Source organism: Vulpes lagopus, chromosome 8, assembly GCF_018345385.1.
Source record: "Vulpes lagopus strain Blue_001 chromosome 8, ASM1834538v1, whole genome shotgun sequence".
Taxonomy (NCBI): Eukaryota; Metazoa; Chordata; class Mammalia; order Carnivora; family Canidae; genus Vulpes; species Vulpes lagopus.
This window is the reverse complement of record NC_054831.1, coordinates 117,424,211-117,447,284: the sequence shown is the minus strand read 5'-3', so window position 1 is coordinate 117,447,284 and position 23,074 is coordinate 117,424,211. Positions and strand designations below refer to the sequence as shown.

At 45.6% G+C, this 23,074-nt stretch overlaps 1 protein-coding gene across 3 annotated transcripts; it reads right to left on the bottom strand.

The window, feature by feature from the left end:
- Positions 1 to 1,164: 1,164 nt before the first annotated feature.
- AK2 (adenylate kinase 2) lies at positions 1,165 to 22,936 on the bottom strand. Of its 3 annotated transcripts, XM_041766752.1 has the most exons (7): positions 22,769 to 22,935; positions 13,273 to 13,398; positions 11,019 to 11,129; positions 10,796 to 10,890; positions 5,904 to 5,976; positions 4,092 to 4,287; positions 1,165 to 2,065 (listed from the first exon to the last, which is right to left on the bottom strand). In XM_041766752.1, exons 1-7 carry the CDS (start codon positions 22,865 to 22,867, stop codon positions 2,061 to 2,063), a joined length of 705 nt encoding a protein of 234 aa, XP_041622686.1. In that variant the 5' UTR covers positions 22,868 to 22,935; the 3' UTR covers positions 1,165 to 2,060. The 3 variants fall into 3 exon arrangements, with proteins under 3 accessions (XP_041622686.1, XP_041622685.1, XP_041622687.1); XM_041766751.1 differs by lacking the exon at positions 1,165 to 2,065 and having other exon boundaries at positions 3,918 to 4,287; positions 22,769 to 22,936; XM_041766753.1 differs by lacking the exons at positions 1,165 to 2,065; positions 4,092 to 4,287; positions 10,796 to 10,890 and having other exon boundaries at positions 5,905 to 5,976.
- Positions 22,937 to 23,074: the final 138 nt, after the last annotated feature.

Here is a 23,074-nt window from a genome sequence, read left to right as displayed (position 1 = left end):
AGAGGGACAGCCCTGACTGCCCAGATGCCCCATGAGGGCTGGACCAGGTTGTGGCCATGAAGCCCGAGCACAGTACCTGGCCTGGTGTCGATGCTCCAGGCACAGGCACGGTTCCAATTGTAGCTTCCAGATGAGGAGACCAAGTTGAAAGACGTGGACAAGAGGCGGCAATCCTGGTCTTCTCTAAGGCCATTCTTCTCAACCATACCATGTAGCGGCCTCCTGTGCTCAGTCCACTAATCTTTCCCCCAGTTTGTTGCATGATGATCAAGGAAGGTAAGAATATTTTCATGGGGCATTTAAATGGCTCAGGGAACAAAAAGATCAGAGCAAGTCAATCGTATCGGCACCTGAAATGACTGTAGAGGTGGGGTTGTGGGGAAGCAGAGGGAGAAGCTGGCTCAAGAAGAGGGATTTAATAAGCCCATGACCACTCTGGATCTCTCCAGAAAAAGAAAGCCCAAAGGATGGCAGGGCTTCCAGCCCAGCTTCCTCTGGTTTCTGGAACAGCAGTCATTTCTCAGAAACTGCACTGGCAGAGGTAGCCTTTCTGAAAAGCCTGAGAGCTTCAGCTTGGCACTTTCACTGAACAAGAAATGGATTTGCAAAGAAGCAACCAGGAGTGTTATAGAGACAGCTGAAGAGACAGCCAAAAATCTGGCTAGTGATGAGAAGCACTGGCTTTCTAGGCTGTGGACAGCTGTCCACTCAACAATTATCCAGCCCGGCATGAAGCAGATATTTTTATATATATTTGGATCCAACTAACATTTATCAAGTGTCTGTTTTGTGCCAGGAGCCAAGCACAAAGCTTCTTTTTATAAACTTCATTTAATGCCAACAAGTCTGAGAAGGTGGCATCACACTCCTCTTTTTTCAGACAAGGAAACAGGAGCAGCGTAAATGATTGGCCAGAATTTGTTGCACATCCTCCGCTCCAAGCACAGCGTTGTCTCCACTAAGCGGAGCTGCCTTGTCCTCGGGTGCAAGAAAAGCCTGCCTGCATCTGAGGGGGCTCAAGAGGGTGCGGCTCATCTTATGAGCACACATGGGACCACCCTGTTCTGTAACTTCTAGTGACAAGAGGGGCTTCCAAGCCAGATTAATTCAATGCCATTTTTTTTTCTAGCCCAGATCCCCTCAAAAAAATGCCACAACAGGGGATACAAATTTTTAACATACTTTATTGATTTAGGGGCCAAACAAGGCAGCATTTGGTCGGTTAAGAAAGGCACCTCATTGAAAATAATACATCACAGTGCTGACGAGTGATCCCACTCACAGGATTTGAGGATGGAAAGGACAATCTTTGGATGATGTTGCTTAGGACACTTGCTCTTATTAACAAAGATCTCTTCCCACATCGTGGATGGAACATGGCAAGAGCGCAGGGATGCTGAGTGGCTGCTGAGAACTGACCCATGAGAACAGGTGGACCAGTACATAATGGTGCATCATTAAGGAGGGAAACCAGCCCCACTTTCCCCACAACTCGAGGAAACTTGATTAGCTGAGCCACTGCCTCCATGAACACACCCCTCCCCCTCCAATTTCTTTCCAATGTGGAGACAATTTTTTGATCTCATGGTGCAGGGAACTAGGGCCAGGAGTTGAACTCTCCCTGTTCCAAGCTTTAAGAAGGTCAGGACAACAGTTGGATTTCCTGCATTCTTAGGCTGGCAATCCATGAGGCTCTGAGATAAAAACTGAGGTCTTAGGGCATTTGGCTTTAAAAAATATTGTCACCAATCCACAGTAAATGAAACTTGGATCCTTTAGAAACAATACTACACCTCCTTATTTCTATTTACGCCTCTAATCAGTTTTTTTTTTTTAAATTAATTTCCCCCTTCCTCTGTACTTTTTCAGACTCCTCTATTATGTATAAAAGAGATGGCCTCACTACCACATTGCTGTTCTTTGTTACTCCTTTTGGATCCTCACCACTCCTCCCTCTCCATCCTCACCGTGACCACCCCTCCTCTCTGCCCAGCACCTAAGAGCAGGGATCACGCCGCGGGGTGATGAGCAGTGGTGCGGTCTCGCCTGGCCTTCTGTTACTAGGCTGAAATAGAGAGGAAACAAGAGAGAACAAAACGGGTTTTTTAAAAACCAAGTAAATATCAGGGAAGGCTGGCATGCATGCCCCAGCAACCAAATGCATCAGACACTGGACATTGCTCCATCAGGACAAAGAGCTCTCATGCCTGCCTGAGGTTAAGGCTCTGTAATCAAACGAAGCAAAAATCTAAATCCTAACCACTCCCCAGAGGGCATATGCATCCCACATGATCTAGTTTTACCAGCAGCCTGAATAGGCACATGTGAATGTATATGGATGGGTGACAAATATTTGAGCAAGGATCATGCACATACAAGTAGCAAACATTCAAGGACTGCAACTTTGAGGCTGAATGCCTCCAACTGTCCCTAGTGAAAGGGGAGGTGACTCTAGGATCTGTGAAGCCACCTTCACCCAGAGAAGAGTTCCAGACCTCTGCAGACACAGCTCATAGTTTTGGTTTCGCTCCTCTTCCTTGAAGTCATGTGCTTCCCAGAAATGCCCCACACCAGACTGGGTTTCCGTTCAGAATGGGTGGAGTTAGTTTACAGGCAGGGAAACAAGGCAGAGCAGAGCTAGCAGACACTCACATGAACCAGACCAAAAGGAAGAAAGATGGCCACATACCCATGCCTAGCTTCCAGGTAGACAGGGGACAAGCCCTCTGATAGTTCCACAGACAGCAGGAGACTCAGGTCAGACGGGGACTGGGACTTTAGAGTCCATTGCAGCAAGTCAGCAGATTATGCTGGGGCAGGCAGCATTATTTACTGGGCCTGCCACTGTTTTTTCCGTGAGGCCACCGTTTTGCGGCCTCTCCCAACAGTCTTATTAATTCATCTGTTTGCCACAAATCAAACAGCACAGCATGGACCTCAGGAAATGCTTAATAGCTGGGAAGCTGAAGTTAGGAATAAAAGTTGGTTACTGTCATAGGTGATCTTATTTTTGGGTCATCTTTTCTTGGGAAGTCTGTGGCTACCACCTTTACCATAAGGGGTAAAGGACTGGATCTGGAGGGGAGAGAGTCTAGTTTAAAAGAGACACATCCGATTGGGGTTTCATATCCTAGAGAAACTGGGTTTGAGTCAACTCTAATGAAAATGAGGCTAAAAACAGATCACCTCCAAATCACAGTTTTGTTCATACTTGGAAACTGAGGCCAACATTAAAAATGAAAACAAATAAACCTACCCTGGTCTCTTTGGGAAGTGGACTGGCTGCTCTCAGATGACCAGCCTGGATGTTCAGAAGACAGTCTGAATTCAAAAGGACCGTCTACTTGGGTTTAATTCTTTGGCAACAATTTAGTTTTCAAACACAGGTCCCAAAAGATCCCTACTTTACAGCACTGTGATGCAGATCACAAAAAATACTACAACTAGCCTGGATCTTTCTATGGTGATACCCTCTCCCAGTCATTTCTGAAATTTGTAACATAAACGCCTTTTTCTTTCCACTTAGGGAAAAGATTAATGATTCCCATCCACACACTGACTCATGTGGCTTTTCACTGTAGGGTAGAAAACAAGTGGAATTCCCTACCACAGCCTGCTGTCAGGAACTTTGGCCCTGCTTGACTTTATATGATCCTGGACTTCTACTCAGCTGCTGGTGATGGAATAAATACCATGAGGTTTTAGAACTGCAGTACCCAGCAGATATCGGAGTTAGGTTATCTTGGCAAAAATAAATAAATAAAATTCAAGAATACGGCTAAAAAAGTATAGCAGTATAGCTGGTATAGCAACCTTGCCTGTACCTTAGGAAGAAGGAAGACCATACATGTACTTAAATCAACACACACACACACACACACACACACACAGAGATGAGATGAGAGTTGCACACACACTGAAGATACATCAAGCAAGTGCTTTTTTAATCAGTACATCAGATGATATTCTTGCTGGCCTGAGGAAGCTTCCCTCCCCCCGCTCTGCAAATCCCACCCACTCCCTCAACAGGCACAGGAAGAAAGAAATTCCGTTTTGGACCCAACATTAGATAAACATAACCAAGTCTTTACATGTGGCTTTGGAGAAGGCTGCTAGGATGCTGGCAAACACGACATCGGGGGTCTGGGTGGCGTCAATGACAGAGTGGATCCCTCGTTTCCTGTAGTAGTCCACCAGCGGGGTGGTCTGAGTGTGGTAGGCCTCCAGGCGGATTTTTAAGGCCTTCTCATTATCATCTGACCGTCGGACCAAGGGCTCCCCAGTGATCTGAGAATAGGAAGAGGGCAGTTAAAGCCTGGGACTGTTAGCAAGGTTTCCTTATCTGATGCCAGATGCAGATTTGCAATGCTGTCTGCTCCCAAAGTCCATCAGAAGGAAAGACAGACTATCTAGATCCCTTCCACTAAAGAACTATAAAGAACTTTGCTACTCCTGGGAAGCTGGTCCCAAGAACAGACCAACCAGTCCAGGGAAGCCAGGGAGCCTGAGGGAGCAAGCGTGAGGAAGGGGGTCTGTGGGAGGAAGATGGGCAAAACCCTTCTCTCACAGCTTCTGCTCAGGCTGTTCGGTTTCCAAGATGAACAATTCTAGCATCAGAAGCAAGAAAGACAGAGGCCCCGGAGATCAGAATACATCAAAATCAGAGATGGATTTGCCATTGTAACCTTAGTCACCAAAGTATTTGGTGTTTTCACTAGGGTGTTGGCCATCAGCGTTCTGAAAGTGGCAAGTAAAGTGAGAAAGAAGTCTGAATGGCAGCATTCCCAAACGTGGGAAATGTGACTAAGCCAACGCGAGGACTTTGAAACCTGTATGACTTGACAAGCTTGTCTTAAGTGACACAGGCAAACCCGGGAAATTCTTACTATTGCCTGCATGTTCTTTTTTTTTTTTTAATTTTTTTTTTATTATTTATTTATGTAGTCATACAGAGAGAGAGAGAGAGGCAGAGACATAGGCAGAGGGAGAAGCAGGCTCCATGCACCGGGAGCCCGACGTGGGATTCGATCCCGGGTCTCCAGGATCGCGCCCTGGGCCAAAGGCAGGCGCCAAACCGCTGCGCCACCCAGGGATCCCTGCCTGCATGTTCTAAAACAGATGAAGTAGGGCAGCCCGGGTGGCTCAGCGGTTTGGCGCCACCTTCAGCACCTTCAGCCCAGGGCATGATTCTGGAGACCTGGAATTGAGTCCCATGTCAGGCTCCCTGCATGGAGCCTGCTTTTCCCTCTGCCTGTGTCTCTGCCTCTCTTTCTCTTGCTCTCTCTCGTGAATAAATAAAAACCTTAAAAACAAAAACAAACAAAAAAAAAAAAACAGACGAAATAGACTAGTTATGGCAAATGTTACAGTGAACATGTACAAGACCCTCCCTTATACATCTGCATGCAATTGAAGACTGTCCTAAGAACTTGGCAACATTAATCTAACCCAAGGAGTCTGAATCTGTGGGACACGGCAGAGTCACTAGAGAGGGGACATTCTTCTGAAGCAGGACCAGTCAACACAGTTCTCTTCATCCCTGTCCTCTCAGCTTGGCTCTGCTTCTGGGCTTCCAAGCAGCCTTCTCCTGAGATTAGTCAACCATTTAAGTCACCATTATGCCACAGAGGGGTTGCTCTGGATGAAAGACAGGTACAAACTGGGCACTGTGAAGTAGCTGGTGCCGGTGCCTACCTCAAAGAAAAACAAGAAACCACCTAGAGAGGCGCTTTCTAGACAGCTGAGCCACAGCCCAGGTGATTAACTAGGACGTGATATTTCTCATGATTAAGTTAATAATGTTGGCAGGAATAAAGGGAAGATGGAAAGAACAAAGAACAAAAGGGAAGAAAGGAAAAAGGGGAAGGAAAGAAAAGGAAATCTCAAGTCCTGGGTTTACATACATCATCTTTCATGGGTTCCTTTGGAGGGTTGAACTCCTCGTGGTAGGAACGGCCACTCAGAGGGTGAATCAGCCTGAAAGACAACAAATAAACAAGAGTCAGGTTGCCTTTAAGTATCCCTGCACCTCAGGGGTCTCCAAGTTGACAAGCAGTGACAGGGGAGCTGGACGTGAGGACTTCCACCCAGCACAGAACCCAGCTATAGGTGTCTTTTGCTTGAGAAAATAACTGGGCTTCCAAAAGGGCTTATACCAGAGGGAGTACGTTTTCTATTTTGACCCAATGTGATAATGAGTGTCTGGCTGCTAAAGCTCGCATAAGTACCTAATTCAAGAACTCAGTGCTGGCCTCACACAGCCATTCATTCTATTCACCCACTCGCTCAACAAATGTTTACTAAGTGCTTAGTCTGATTCAGGCCTCACGCTGGATCTGGGGGCTACACAGCAATAAGTCAAGATCTCTGATCACAAGCAGTGCTTACTCTAGTGGGAGAGACAAACGTGGAAAACAACTAAAACAAATGTGATCATCCTTTAATAGAGATTTGTGCAATATGTTATGGGGGACAGAGGGCAGAGAAACTAACCCTATTTTCTATCCTAGATTGGTTACAAAACCCAGAGAGGTGCAACAGAAAAATATGTCCTGCAGATGCAAATGCTACCAGACAGGGCAGCACTCCTCTGCGATCACATAGATAAAAGGCCACCCAAGCATCGGAGAGCAAAGCAATATGAACACTGGCACCAGGAGAAATGACTTACTCAACAAGTCATGAAGTGCCCAAGAATTAAGCATTTAGCTGGTGCTGAAAATGTAGCTAGGCACCACATAGTGCTATACCCCCTTGGGCTGCAAACCTGAGTTCCTGACCAGGAGTGGCTACACCATGGAAGCCCAGAAACCTAAGAAGGGAAGACAGCAGGCCAAACACTGCTCAGCAGCCAGAGTCTGTCTGGTTTCCAAATCTGTGCCAACCCAGGCTTTTTTATTTAACTAATGTCTGCTTTCCTCGTGAAGGTCTGTTAAACTGGGGCTTCCCAACATTTTTCACCTCTTGGTATGTGTGGAAATATTTATGCAGTACTTGTGCACTTGCCCTGCTGGAATAACCCAGGCTTACCCAGCTGCTCTGGTGGCTTAGGGGATCAGTATCTCAGCACATCAGTTGGGAAAGTCCAGGTCAGACTACCAAAGCCTGAGCAGGGGTGCCTGGGTCGCTCAGTCAGTTGAGCATCTGGCTCTTGGTTTCAGCTCAGGTCATGATCTCATGATCGTGAGATCGAGCCCCTTATTGGACTCCGTGCTCGGTGCAGAGTCTGTTTGAGATTCTCTCTTTCTCTCCCTCTGTTCTCTCTCTCTCTCTCAACAGCACACTTTTGAGGGGCCAAGTGGTCCCTTTATAGCATTGGTGGGAGCAAGGTGATGGCTGAGTAAAATAAGCTATACTGAGTGGCCTGTGCCTATTACCAGACAGGTTAGGATCTCTTTTATTTGAGTTGCTGGAGAGGTTCCTCTGGTGCCTCCACTGGGGAATGGTACCCACCAGGAGACTCAGGGAGAGGCTGTTAGGCTCAGCTACACCTTTCCCTTTGTGAAGGGCTACGAGCATGAGACATGGACCATGATTCTTCACCTTCTGGAGAGCACAAGGCACATAGCAGCCAGGCTGCAGCAGACAGACTCTTTCCTTTCCACAACCCTCTATCTCTTGCTGATTCCCTCAGCCCTCCAGTCACATACAATGTACTGCTTCTTCCCCACTCACAGACTTCGTTTTAAGAGGAATGCAAAGCTCATTTCCTAGAAAGGAAATTAAAGAAAGTCCAAGATCCAAGTTTTCAAAGTGAGATTGGTCTCAGTACCAACCAAAATAGCTGTAAGAGACACTAAGCCTGACCTAGCGGTGGAGGTAGTGATGTAGAGGCATCAAGCCTGGGATTCTAGAGCCACTGCCATTGTTTTGAGTATGACACTCAGATGCCTGTTTTCTCATCCACAAAGTGGGGATGGCTTGAGATATTAGGACAGTCAACTGGTAGGATAATTAGGATATCAGAGAGCCAACACTGAAAAAGTTAAAACCAACAACCGCCAACCATACATATTCAAGACATAAAGTAATGACTCATAATATCGTCAGAAATGAGATCAGAGCTAATCAAAAAGATATTTACAGTGGGGTTTTATCATGTCAGATTTAAGTATGATCCATATTAAACCAACTAGTTCCTGCCTCTTTTTTTTCCAACCATTAGTCTAGTGGACTAGGAGACGAAAAGTGGGCTCTTGGTGCAGTACTATCACTGATCCATAGAGTGAACCTGAAAAAAACAGCTTCACCAGTTTGATGTGCCCTGTTTTCTCCTCTGCAACGGAAGAGGGTCACACTACACCACTCACTCCCACACCCAGAGACTGAGTCTTCTGCATCCTCTACAACAATCCTGTGGTTTGCTCTTCAGAATCTCTCTGTTCCCCACCAGCCAATCCCAGTTAAAAGCCTCCACAGCTCCACATGGGGATCACAATCAGGCTCCTAGGTGGGTTCTTGTCTGTTTCTCCTTTCCCCTAATTTAGCCTGTATGCCAGGGCCAAACTAATGTTCTTAGAATGTTGTTTCTGCCATTAACACTTCATGGCTTACGAACAACCCAGAACTCCTGACACGTCTACCCTCTTTACCTTGGCAAACCTCCCCCAGCCAAGCTCCCATCTGACCGTCTACCACCCAGTCCCCCAGAACACTCCTCTGACTCTGGACATTCTGCCACTAGCCCCAGCTAGAGGCCTTCTCCCAGCCTATACTCATTGCCAACTCTAACTCCTTGCTGGAGAGCCTCCCTGAAATCCTCTCCATCCAGGAAGGCCATGTTTGACATTATACCTCTCCTAGGCAGCCTTCCTTTCTTGCCCCTAGGCTCGGTCCTTAGGACTACCAACTGCGCTAACCAGCCCAGGTTTCTTGTATGGCCTATAGACTTTCTGAGGTCAGAGATGGGCATATCGCTCTTCTGTACCCTCTCCTGGTCCCCTGCCTGAGTCTAGTGCTGTGCTGGGCACTGAGGAACATGGGCTGATTGAAGCAAAGGCCCCCAGGGTCAACTAGTACAGTTAACATCTGCTTTGTACATCAGGGACCTCAGCCCTGTGCCTTCCCGCCAATCTTACCACTTCTTGGCCTGCCTCAACTTTGTCTACTCTGTCAGTGGGGACACAAAAATAAAACCCAAAAGTTCCTGCATTGAAGGTGCCTATGAAATACCTGGAAACATGAAACCTGGACATTTGGACAAAAAATTAATATAAGGTGGATCCCACAGTATCCAATATAGCCTCTCAGGAAAATACCTGTAACACTCATTGCTGTCTGTTTACATGTCTACCTTCCCCCTTAAAGAGACAGACTGCAGACCCATGGAAAAAATGTGCAACCTCAAGAAGAAATCAATGTAATTAAATTACAACAAGAAAACATTTTCCCTCTAATTAAATCCAAAAGTCTACAGGTACTATTATGATCACAGCATCAATTTAACAGCAGACAACTAGAAAAAAACACAACTGTACCACAATAAGGGGACGAGTAAGTAAATGATGGTTCGTCTACTGTGAAATACAGTGCAGCAATTAAAAATAATAGTCATGGATGTCTGGTTCAAGCTGGTAGGCTGACCACCTTCCCGAGACTTCATTAAAATGACTAAGGGATATAAAAGCCATAGCCCACAATAAAGATGAGAATGCGAGGTCTATAAGAGGCTGAGAGCTTCCCACATATTTCTGGAAGGCACAAAGCAGATGGCAGAGTGGACAGTGAAAGAGGGTAGAGGTAGCCTAAAGCAGTGGACCTTTCAGAGCAAACTCAATCAGAAACAAAAGCATTTCTGTGTTCAGTGGTGACTACCACAGAGAAACAAGTACTTTTAAGATTTTATTTATTTATTTACTTAAAATAAACTCTACACGCAGCGTGGGGCTCCAACCTACAATCCTGAGATTAAGAATTGCATGTTTCGCTGAGCCAGCCAGGTGCTTGAAGAAACACTTACTTTATTTTTTTTTAAAGCTTTATTTACTTGAAAGAGAGTAAGAGTGAGAGTGAAGGAGCACACACGAGCATGTCCTTAGGTGCGGGGGAAGGGCAGAGGAAGAGGAAGAGGAAGAGGGAGAAAGACTCTGAAGCAGACTCCGAGCGGAGCACGGGGCCCAACACAGGGCTTGATCTCTCAACCCTGATCACAACCTGAGCCAAAATCAAGAGTTGGACACTTAATCAACTTAGCCACCCAGGGGCCCTGAAACAAGTACTCGAAAATGAAACATGCAACAAAGCAATAGTGGGTTTTGCAGAGGTGGCTGTACCATGAGCAAAATTTTCCTCCATTTTCTAAACTTTGTGTAGGTGGTCATATTATTTTCACAACTAATACAAAAGGGACAGCAAGTTATGGCAACTCCAAGTGAAACCAGATTTCAGGGCACTGAAATAGAGATAACCACATAAGAAATGTAATCTTTCTGAAGCCCCTACTGTAAGTGAGGCTCTGAACTAGGAACTGCATGGTATCCAAAATGTAGCACAGTTCCTTGAAGCAGGTCTTATTAACCCCACTCTACAGAGGAGGAACTGACCTTGGAGAGGCTAAGAAACTTGCCTAGGGTCAGAGTTAAAAGGTGACAGGGCAGAGATGCTGACTGACTTCAAATCTCTTGCTCTTCTTTCCACACATCCCCATCCCATGTCACCACTTCAGTGGATGTTACCAAACCAGATCAACCCATGTTCATATGGTACTCAGCTGCTCGCCTGGGATTGGGCAAGGGCAGCTCTGCTGGTCTGATAAAGCTCTGAGGTCGCAGGACCAGAAGGGACAGAGGACAAATACCTTCCTGTGATTCTTCGGATCAGTAGAGAGTCTGGGATGCTGAATTCAATCACAGAGTCAAGTTTCTCTTTCCTCTTCTCCATGAGGTCATCAAGCTGTAAGAGAGTATGTGGCTCACCTAAGCTACCAGAGCTTGATCAGAGCCATTTCCCTGAAAGGAATTTAGATATAAAGGGCCAAGAGTTCATTTCCATGCATCGGTGAAACAAATGGAGGCACCCACCATTTCTGCCTGCCTCACAGTCCGAGGGAAGCCATCTAGAAGAAAACCATTCTTGCATTGAGGGGTCTCCAAATTCTTCTCAATGAGCTCCACTACCATTTCATCACTCACCTGGAAGTGAAGAACAAGACAGCCTTGGAATTAAATCTGTTAATTAGTTGACAGCCCAACTCCAGGGCCACAAATTTGTGTCTATATAACCTGATTAACAGCATGTTTTCCTGACCCCAAAGAAGCAAATATCAGAGCAAATGTGGAATGGCTCCACCTTCCAAAGAAAATTCAGTTTCATGATTTTTGTGGTTGCCATATATGTGTTCTCTTCCCTTGAGATTCTCTTGTGTCCCAACAATGTGGCTGAGGGAAAAGGATCCACTGCCTGTTACTTGGACAGGAGGCTTCCATGTCTTAGGTACTGAGGTCCTCTCCAGCCATTAGTTAGAATCCTTTTCATCAGATAACAGCTCATCAGCAAGCAGCTGTCAAGACGTTAGGAAGGTGATGGCTTCTCTCTGAGAGATCACTGAGAAGGGCTCCACAGGAGAATAGGGGTTGACCAAAATGCAGAAAGGCACCAACTTTCCCTGTTTCACAATTTGCATTAGGCCAACAATAAAGTGGCCCAGGCCACCCCGGACGTGAGGTAAGAGACAAGGTCATCGAATTGGCAAGACTGGGTCAGAACCAAGGAAATGAGGCACCAGCCCAACATACCTCTTAACCTCTCTCAAAGCCCCAATGAGGACCCAACCCAGCTTTCCAAAACTGGTTTTTCTCTTGAGCTTTCATAGAAACAGCAGTTCCCTACCAGTACAACAGTGAAGGCTGCTAACATCTTATCTCCTAGGACTGGCTGTGAACTTGGGAACAAAGTACAAGCTCTGTGACGAAGTAAAGGCTGTAGATAAGCAATCTCATGGCCATATCCCAATTTTTTTCTCAGCACAAGATCTTCTGCCAAGACCCAAAGTCCAAAATATCTAGTTTTCTGGTTTAGCTCGAGGTCTCACAAACATGAAGGGAAAACTAGAGGTAAAGGGGTAGGTGGGTGGGCAGGGGTACTACTGATGTAGCTACGGAATCTCAAAGCCTGCCAGGAGGTAACCTGGAGATAAAGGCAGAGCCCAGTGCCTTCCCCAACCAATACTCTAAAAGAGAAGATCAGAAGATCTTTCATCAGAAGATGAAAGATCAGAAGATCAAGCACAAAATGACTTCTGAAAGAGATTCCCAGATGATAAATATACCTTTTTATCCTCCCCTTCCCCCCAAATAATAAATCTGATCATCTTCATGTATGAACATAAAATAAGGAAAATGTTAAGGAAGCAAGTGGTTTGTAACTTTTTAAGTACTTATGGTGTGTCTTTTTGCTCATCAATATTCTATATTATAACCATTGTTTCTGTAGTTTAATTAAAATTATTTCTTGGTGTTTCAGCTTACTAAAATGCCTGAAGGTGATTCTCAGAGGCCAAGTCCCAGAATAACTCAGTTACAACTAAGCTCTGGCACTAACCAAAGAAGATTTAGTAGTTAATAGAACATAATCATCCAATTAGATCAATTGGACTAATAATGTAAGAAAATGCTATTATTTCCCCCAAATAGGAGAAATTACTTTTGTCAATTGCCAGTAACTCCACTGTTAGAGATACAGAACACAGAACCACAAAAATAGAGTTAAAACACCCTGTGGTTTCCTGCATTCTCTCTTGGATAATCCTTGAGTTCTGGCCCAGGGATGGCAGTTTCATTTTTGGCTCTAAAAATTGGGCATGTTACAAAATGCATCAGCACAAAGGGACCTCAAGTATATTGTGAATAGAGGCACCTACCGGCATGTGACTATTAAACTTAGAGTCGTGAGTTCTAGCCCCACATTAGAAGTGGAGCCTACTTGAAATAAAATATATTTTTTTAAAAAAAGGAATACTGTAAATAAAATAAATGCCACACATTCAGAACGAACCACATAACCTACTACTCTAAAGGTTCATGTAATGTGTAAGTTTGTTAGAACATCCCTCAGCACAGGGCTGTCTGACAGAATTTTCTACAATAATGGAAAGATTCTAAACCTGTGCTGGCTAACAAATTCTTGAAATGTGGCAAGTGAGACTGAGTGACTGAATTCTCAAGTAAATTAAATCGGAAGTAATTTCTATGGTTCCATGTGGCCAGGGGCTACCAAATAAGGCAGTGCCGATAGAGACTCGGGAATACCCACATTCACTGGTACCACCAAACCTACCAATTTCCCAGCATCCATAGTGGCCTTCAGCTTTTTCCCCAGTTCTGAGCCAGAAGCCACCATGGCCCTCAGCATGTCCCCCGTAGCCAAATGGCAGACACAGAAGTTTTCAGCCAATTTGGGTGCCTGTGGAGGGGAAGAGGAAAATCAAGACAGTTAACACTGAATGCTCGGCCATCAGATGGCCTGGGTGTGAACCTGGCCCTGGCACTCACTGGCTGTGTGAACTTCAGCAAGTGCCAATTTCCTTACCTGTAATAGGGATTAAAGTAACTTATATTATTTTTAAAAATATTTTATTTATTCATGAGAGACATAGAGAGGCAGAGACATAGGCAGAGGGAGAAGCAGGTTCCCTGCAGGGACTCCAATGCAGGACTTGATCCCTGGATCCTGAGATCATGCCCTGAGCCAAAGGCAGATGCTCAACCACTGAGTCACCCAGGCATCCCTCTTTTTTTTTTAAGATTTTATTTATTTATTTGAGAGAGAGAATGCATACACAGGTGGACAGAGCAGCAGGCAGAGGGAGAAACGAGCCAGCCCTATGCAGGGCTCAATCATAGGACCCCAAGATCATGACCTGAGCAAAGGCAGACTCAACTGACTGAGCCATCCAGATGCCTCTAAAGTACCTTATGTTCTAATGTAGAATGATTAGTGGGTTACAGTAAGCATTATTATGACAAAATACATATAAGCACTGAAAACCGCACCTAGCACACAGGAAGTGGTCATAAATATTCGCTATTACCGCTACTTTCACTTGACACACACTAGTGACACAAAAGCCTCAGTTTATAAACGGGAAGAGTCAAAATACCAGTATTGGTACTTCACATCGTTGCTGCAGTTTATTTTTATTCATTTAAAATTTTTATTTTTAAGTAATCTCTACACCCAGCCTAGGGCTCAAACTTATGACCCTGAGATCAAGAGTCGTATACTGTACTGAGCCAGGCAGGAGCCCTGGCTGATGTGAAGTTTAAATGAGTTCATGTATATAAAGCACTCAGCATGATGCCTGACATATAATGTGTTGAATGAGTATTTCCCAAAGAATGAATGTGTCTGTCAAGTCCTGTGGCCACTGGCATGGGAGACAGCTGGGGCCAGGTGAAGAATTCTGGTTTCCCCCAGGCACACCTGGTTCTTCCCCCTATCCTCTCAGAGGCTCAGTTTCCTTGCCTGTTTATTTTTTATTTTTATTTTTTAAAGAGGTTTCTTTTTTTTTAAATTTTTATTTATTTATGATAGTCACACAGAGAGAGAGAGAGAGAGAGAGGCAGAGACACAGGCAGAGGGAGAAGCAGGCTCCATGCACCGGGAGCCCAACGTGGGATTTGATCCCGGGTCTCCAGGATCGCGCCCTGGGCCAAAGGCAGGCACTAAACCGCTGCGCCACCCAGGGATCCCTCCTTGCCTGTTTAAAATGAAGGCAAAAAGGCTCCATCTTAGAAAGTAGCTCTGAGGATCAGACAGGATACATAAAAAGAGCATTTGGCTAACAGTATATACTTACTTAGTTTCAGGAGGCAATATAGCCTTTTGGTTAACACATGGGCTTCAGAGTCAAAATTCCTGGGTTCCAGACACCGATGACTAGATATGTGACTTGAGAAAAACTGTATAACCTTACCATGTTTCAAATTTCCTCTAAGTCAAATGGAAACAGTAACAGTACCTCCATCACTGGGTTGATAGGATCAAATGGAGTTGACATATATACACAGGGACAGGCGCATAGTAAATATTCTATGAACATCAGCTGTACTATAACCCCTGCCCTAATTCCATGTTCATTCATAGAGAAAGAAAAAACTGATGCCTCTTCCAAGAACTGTGCTGGGAGCCAGGAAGAGACACGGACCCTGTCCTCTACAGGTTCCCAGTTTGGTGGACAAAATAGCAGAATAAAGACTAGAAGAGGAAGAAACTCTGGACAGCCCAACAGTGGTTTTGCAGTGGCAAAAGCCCTGGAAGAGTTCACAAGGAACAGAATCAGTTTAAGAAGCTTAGCATCCTGGTTCAATTGTTTTATAAAATAAGTAGGGTTGGTTGGATTTTTATTCAAACCAGCGCACTGGGAGTTTTCTTAGTTGGACACAGAAAAGCAAAATAGATTTAACTCAGTGTAGCAAATTCTAGTTTGTGATTCATGGACTGATTCAGTTCAAGCAAAGACCTGACTCAACAGCAAAATGGAATTCAGATGAAGGAGGCATTAAAAACTGCACTTTGGAAAACCAATGAAGGTTGGACTCTCTGGCAGTGGAAAACCTTCTGGTCTTCCAGGCTGGCATGGTGGCCACGTACCCAAAGAACTGAGCTTTTCTGTCAGTCTTTCTCCTTGGTTGTTGAAGCTAACTTGGGTGAAAATTTTGGAGATTAGGATTATTCATGGTGGAAGACTGACCAAAACACCATAGAGCTGTTACCACAGAACCTAACTTTCTATTTTTTATTACCCCCGAATTGCAGGATTCTTTTATGCTGCTCCCAATGATTGGATTCCACAGCTGGGTGTAAGAACACTCCACTAGGGGGGGTGCCTGGGTGGCTCAGCCAGTTAAGTGTCTGCCTTCGGCTGAGGTCATGATCCCAGGGTCCTGGGACTGAGGCTCCCTGCTCAATGAGGAGTCTGCTTCTAGCCTCTCCCTCTCCCTCTGTGTTCTTTCTCTTCTCAATAAATAAAAAAAAAAAAAAAAAAAAAAAAAAAAAAAGAACATTTCAATAGGGAAGGCATGGCAAAGCAGAATAACTCCTTCATTCTCTACTGGCTGGAAGTCAATGTGGTGGGTTGTAAAGAGCATGGACTTTGGAGTCCCACAGATTTACACAGGGATCCTGGCTAAGGCTTAACAGCTTTGTGACCTTGGGCCAGTTACTTCACTTCTCAGCCTCTGTTTCCTCACCAAAAGGGGATGTCTACTTCATCGGGCTATTGTAAGGATAAAATAAAGTAAGTACCCAAAACATTAAGACACACAGTAGGAAATTAATTAAGACCTCCTTCCATGGTCTTTCTCTTTTGCATTACAAACTACAGAAGCAGCCTGATGAAATAACTTTATTATACTCCCCTCACATTTCAAGTTTATCTTCAGACCATTGCTTCTACTCCAAGTCACCTGGGGGTGCTGTAAAATGCAGATTCTGATCCCACAGGTTAGGGCCTGAGCAACTGCATTTTTAACAAGCTTGCAGGCCTGGCTGTGCTGTTGGCCCCTGGACCGTACTCTTGATGCTGAGGCCCTGAGTCACTTGGGTCTCACTGGCCATGGACCAGGAAATAGGCTCATCACTCCTGTGAGAACCCTATGGGATAGGGGCAGGCTTTTGCGAGGCATGGGTAAGAATGGCTAAAACCACTAGAGAGGCAGCATGGGGGGTTTAAGGTTCTCAGTCTTCAGTATATTATCACCATCCTCTGGGGCACACTAAAAATACAAAGCCAGGCCTGCCCTTAAAGTTTATGACTGAGTGCTTGTTAGGCAGCACCCTTGGATTCTGATGTACAGTTTGTGAAGTCTTGGGGTAGCACTGCAATATTGGCTTTTTGGTGGTACAGATCTGGGTTGGAAACTGGGACCTACAATTTACTCACTGTATCTCCCTGAACAAGTTATACAGCCTTCTTAAGTCCTCAGTGTCTTCATCACTAGAGAACAGAAAATAATGTCTATTTTCAGAGTTTTATTTTGGGGATTTAATAAAACTATGTATACAAAAGCATTCAGCATAGTGCCTGGCATCTAGAGAAATAAAGGGAAACTATTAGTTGTTGAAGTTTGATTTAATCTCAAGTGTTTTCTCACTTTGTCTTTATCTCTCTGCCTCCACTCTTTCCCACTCTCATGTCCCATGTTCCTATATATGTAGCAGGAATCATCTCCTAAAATACTGTTGGGTGCACCCCCTACCCCACCCCCAAAGCGTGTGCACACTCCCCACCCCCCACATTCAGAAGCCTTCCATGTGTCCTCAGGGTAATAGGGAAGAAGTCCAAATACCTAAGTCTAGCATTCAGTGTCCTCCACAATAAACTTCTTACACTTCCCAAGCTCTTTCAATTTACTTCTATAGGTCCACTATCTGGATGCTTCGCACCACTGCAAACAGTGGCTCTATGTATGATTCCCAAATACATAAGCATCTCTGAGGACCTTGGCTCCTCTCCCTTCCCTCCGATGGTCTAAACTCAACCTTCCACAGTAAGCAAATTCTAAGCATATCTCTCCCCAAATATCCCTTCTTTCTCTGATAAGGATTCATTTGACTTGGAGTGTCTGCAACATGCCAAGCAATTTTACCATGCACTGTTTTACTGTATTTAGTATGCATAATATAAAACAAACCCATGAGTAGGAACTATTTTTATCTATATTTTATAAATGAAATTCAGAGGCTAAATTAAATTGCCCAAGATCACATAGTTAGTAGTAACAGCAGAGCTGGCAAGCCCTAGTTCTTATCCATGACATTATATGGCCTTTTAAAAAAACAACCCGTAGAGCCTTAGTGGCTGTCTTTGGGGAAGTGTGTGTGTGTGTGTGTGTGTGTGTGTGTGTGTGTCTGGAAGAGAACACAAGGAGGACTTCACCAAGCTGACAATATTCTGCTTCTTGATATGGATAGAAGCTACACAAATGCAATTGTGAAAATTCACATTGTGAAAATTCATCAAGCTGCTCACTTATGATATTTGTACCTTTTTCCATGTATATTATACCTCAGTAAAAAGCTTTTTAGGGATGCCTGGGTAGCTGAGTGGTTGAGCATCTACCCTTTGGCTCAGGTCATGATCCAGGGGTCCTGGGATTGAGTCCCACATCAGGCTCCCCACAGGGAGCCTGCTTCTTCCTCTGCCTAACGTCTCTGCCTCTCTCTGTGCGTCTCTCATGAATAAATAAAATCTTTAAAAAAAAAAAAAAGTCTTTTCAAAAGCACAGGAACCCGTGTTTAAATTTTTATTTTTTTTAATTTTTTTATTTATGATAGTCACAGAGAGAGAGAGAGGCAGAGACACAGGCGGAGGGAGAAGGAGGCTCCATGCACCGGGAGCCCGACGTGGGATTCGATCCCGGGTCTCCAGGATCGCGCCCTGGGCCAAAGGCAGGCGCCAAACCGCTGCGCCACCCAGGGATCCCCGGAACCCGTGTTTAAATGTCAGCTCTGCCTCTTACCATAAAACCTTAGGCCAGTGATTTTTTTGAGACAATTTTCTCACCTATAAATTGGGGATAATATTGCCAACATTACTGGCTGGGCGTGAAGAACGGAATACTCTTGACAAATTATAGTTCTTATTCTAACCCCTAGCATTTGTCAGAGTCACTCACCTGACACTTCCCACATGGTACTTTGCACTGGTATGTACTATGTGCATGCATATTCATTTCTGCCTCTACACCTAGACTAGTATCACTGGTGTAAGATGGTGACTCTGCTCAGGAATCAGTCATGAGTTCAAATTCCGCCTTTGTTATTTCCTTACATATATCCGGGGGCAAGATACAGCTTCTGGGCCTCAGTTTATCAGTAAAAAGGCATGGATAATAGGATCTACCTCTTAGGGTTGTAGGGTTAAATCAGATGCCATGTAAAATTTTCGACTAGGGGCCTGTTGCATAACTAAGCAAAGGGTGATTGTTATATTATACCCTCTTGAGGGCAACAGCTGCTCTCTGCATGTCTAACACCAAAACTATAAAACACAACATGCATTGGGTAGGGGAAAAATCTATTTATTTATTATTTTTTTAAAGATTTTATTTATTCATGAGAGACACACACACAGAGAAAGGCAGAAGCACAGGCAGAGGGAGAAGCAGGCTCCATGCAGGGAGCCCGACGTCACGCCCTGGGCTGAAGGTGGGCGCTAAACCACTGAGCCACCGGGCAGCTAAGGCTGCCCAGAAAAATCTAACCCAGAGTAGGAGATAGCAACAGAAAGAGGAGGGGGCTTTGGAGCCATTCAGATGCAGGATCTGCCAATTACTTGCTATGTAAACTAGAGAACAGGCCCTTTGAACTTCAATTTCTTTAACTGTAAAAAGGGGAATTAGAGTATGGGACTCATAGAAGTGTTTGTCACTGCATTGACATAGCTAAGGTGAAGAACTGGTATAAACTGGACACATGGAAAAAACTGAACAGGGCTGGCAGAGAAAATAGGAAACACACCTTGGTCATGATATCTGGGGGCTGCTTCAAAATAACCTGTGAAGGGAGAGTGGATGGGGAAGGAATGGCCACCAGCTAATGGTTGTGAGGGCTAGATAATGGGTACACAGGGATCAGTTTTCTTTTGTATTCAAACTTGGGGCATCTGGGTGGTTTAGGTTAATCAATTCTTGATTTCGGCTCAGGTCGTGATCTCAGAGTGGTGAGACTGAGCCTCATGTTGGGCTCTGTACTAGGCACGGAGCCCATTTAAGATTCTCTCTGGGCAGCCCTGGTGGCGCAGCGGTTTGGCGCCGCCTGCAGCCTGGGGTGTGATCCTGGAGACCCAGGATCGAGTCCCACATCAGGCTCCCTGCATGGAGCCTGCTTCTCCCTCTGCCTCTCTCTGTCTCTATGAATAAATAAATAAAATCTTTAAAAAAAAAAAAAAGATTCTCTCTCTCCCTCTGCTTCCCTCCCCCCCACTGCCCCCACTCTCAAGTGCTCTCTCTCTCTCTCTCTAAAAAAAAAAACAAAACAAAACCCACAAACTCTTCATAAAAAAGTCAGGGGGTGCCTGGGTGGTTCAGTTGATTAAGCGTCTGCCTTTGGCTCAGGTTGTGATCCTAGGATCCTGGTATCCAGCCCAAGTTAGGCTCCCTGCTCAGCTGGGAGTCTGCTTCTGCTTCTCCCTCTGCGCTGCCCCCCTTTGTGCTGTCTCACTTGCTCCCTCTCTCAAAATAAATAAAATCTTTAAAAAAATAATAGGTAGTGGTGCCTGGCTGGTTCAGTCAGTGGAGCTGCGACTCTAGATCTTTGAGTTCAAGCCCCATGTTGGGAGTGGAACCTAGTTAACTAAAAAGTAAACAAAATATTTTAAAAAGGGACGCTTGGGTGGCTCAGCAGTTTAGCACCTGCCTTTGGCCCCGGCCCCGGGCGTGATCCTGGAGTCCCAGGATTGAGTCCCATGTCAGGCTCCCTGCATGGAGCCTGCTTCTCCCTCTGCCTGTGTCTCTGCCTCTCTCTCTTTCTCATGAATAAATAAATAAAATCTTAAAAAAAAAAAAAAAGTTAGGATGTTTGCAGATTAATTGCTGCTGGAAGCTGTTGCTTTCCAACCTTTGATTAATGAACACTGCTGTTTTTTTCAACTCCACAAAACTACAACCACCAGTATTCCTACTGTCCCACTTAATGAAAAGGTATATATAAGTTAAAAGACTTGTGTTTCCTCAACTCCCAATTACTTCTCCTCCACTTCCACAAAGTGTTTTCTGACCAACACCCACCATACATGCACCCTTATAAATCAGCTCATAAGTATAATTTCCTTCAAAACTTCCTGAATACATCACCCTTTACACTGAAATACATCCGAGTTGGGGGGAGGAGAAATGTGTAAGGTGAAAAGAAGTCAATAATTACTGAACACCTACGATGTGCCAGGTTGTCATCTAGGTACATAGGGTTACTTTACACATATATATGACACAATCTTCCAATATCCTTGTCAGCTTTTGGCCTACACGAGTAAGGACCTTATCAGTTTTGTTCACTTCTCTATCTTCAGTGTTCGGTACTCATGAAATGTTGAATAAGTAAGGTAGGTATTATCACCATTTTTCAAGCGAAGACATTAAGGCTTAGAAGTTACACAGCTCGCTAGACCATAAAGCCCTGTCTCAGCACTGGGACAGATTGTTCATTATACAACTAATGGAATTATTAACTTCCGTATGAACTAAGAAAAAAATAATTGACGCATCTGAGCTACTCTGTTTATACTCAGTCACTCACAGCAAAAGTCCGCAGAGTCTGGGATTAAACATTCCTAGGCTGCAGTTTCCCTAATAACAGAGAGTGGTAGCAACAAGAGACTTCAAAGTTACTGAGGTCAAGTGTATTAGGTGAGTTCCAAGGATGAATCAGCTCCAGCTATAGAGAGAAAAGGGAAAGTGGTCGTTCTTGACCTAGTGCCCAGAGCCAAAAAGCAATTATCACAGGAATGAGCTGAATCTCCCAGACTTCCCTTGTCATCATCCACATTATTCTGTGTCCTTCATCCATTTCCAACCCCATCAAGTGCCAAGTGATGTGCTGGGTGCCAGAGGGGTCCCAAGAATGAGTAAGACAAGATCTTTTCCAGAGCTAGAAAAGTGGGCGGGCACAAAGCTGTCCCTAGAACACCATTCACTTAGGCACTCAGACTTGCAAGAATTCCCTCTTTATTTACTTATTTAAAGATTTTATTTATTTACTTGACACACACACACAGAGAGAAAGCACAAGCAGAGAGTGGCTGGCAGAAGGAGAGGGGGAAGCAAACTCCCCACTGAGTAGGGAGCCCAATGCAAGATTCGATCCCAGGACCCCAGAATCATGACCTAAGCCCAAGGCAGATGCTCAACAGACTGAGCCACCCAGGTGTCCCCGAATTCCCTCTTTAGAACCTAACAACCAACAAGAACCTGTGACCCGGAGGCAATGCCAAACCTAATGCAGGAAGGGTACACTGATAACCCAAACCTATGGGCCTCCATTTTCAAAATGAGATCATAGATCCCAACTCTGATCTATGGGTCCATTACAGCACAGAACCAAGTGAGACCCCACCGTCTGCTAAGGTAGAAGGTAAGTAACTTTAGACTCCAAACTCCTGGAGCCCCATGGCTCCTGAGGTTCCAGACTGGATGAAGTCAATTTCGCTGTCTTCAAAAAGCAACTGACCTCTCTGGGCCTGTTTCCTCACCTGTATGTTGAGGTACCCTCTCCCATTCCCCCAACTTAACTGGCTCAGGCAGGTCATGCCTCATGTCTCTTAGTACGCCTCTCATGAGCACATGCCAGCTCCCCCCGCCCCACGTGCTGGAGATGCTCCTCCACCCTCAGTCATTAATCCTAAGAAGCAAGGTTGCCCTACCCTGAGTGCCTGGCACATAGCCCTGAACAATCCACTTCCACACTGCAGGGAATCTGGGGTCCCTGGCTCCACTCAGGCTGTAATCTAGATGCCTCAACCGAAGGCTCACCCCACCGCTCAAACCCTCTCAGCTTTTAACCCCTGAAGGGATCTAAATCAGTCCTCCCATTCCCCCCAACACGACTCCTCAAACCTAGATCCCTCCAGAACTCTAATGCTACCTCAGGCTTCCCCCGACCTCCAATCGCACCCTCTCGCAAACGCCTTACCAGAATCCCAGACGCCGGCCAGGACCCCCACACCCTCCCCAGGCCTAAGCCCACGGTCCCGCTCCAGGGCGATCCGGACCTCCGGCCGTCCTGACCTTGGGATTCCACAGGCTCCGCCGCCGAGCCCGGCCCCGCAGCTCACCTGGGTACCCTTGCCCGCCCCGGGAGGCCCCAGCAGCACAGCCCGGATGCCTTTAGGACTCTCTGGGGCCGGTTCGGCCGCGGGGACGTTGGGAGCCATGGCCGCCAAGCCTCTCGCCGCTCAACCCGCCAGCGCACACACACACCTCGCAGGTCCAGCGCTTCCAGCCTAGCGCGCGGCGCACGCCACGCACGGCCCGCTCGCCGCTAACACTGGTCCGCTGCCACGTCCGTCAAGTCGCTCAGCCCGCCCCTGAGCGCGACGGACACTTCAACCTACCAACCACGAGGCCAGGCTGCGGAAGGC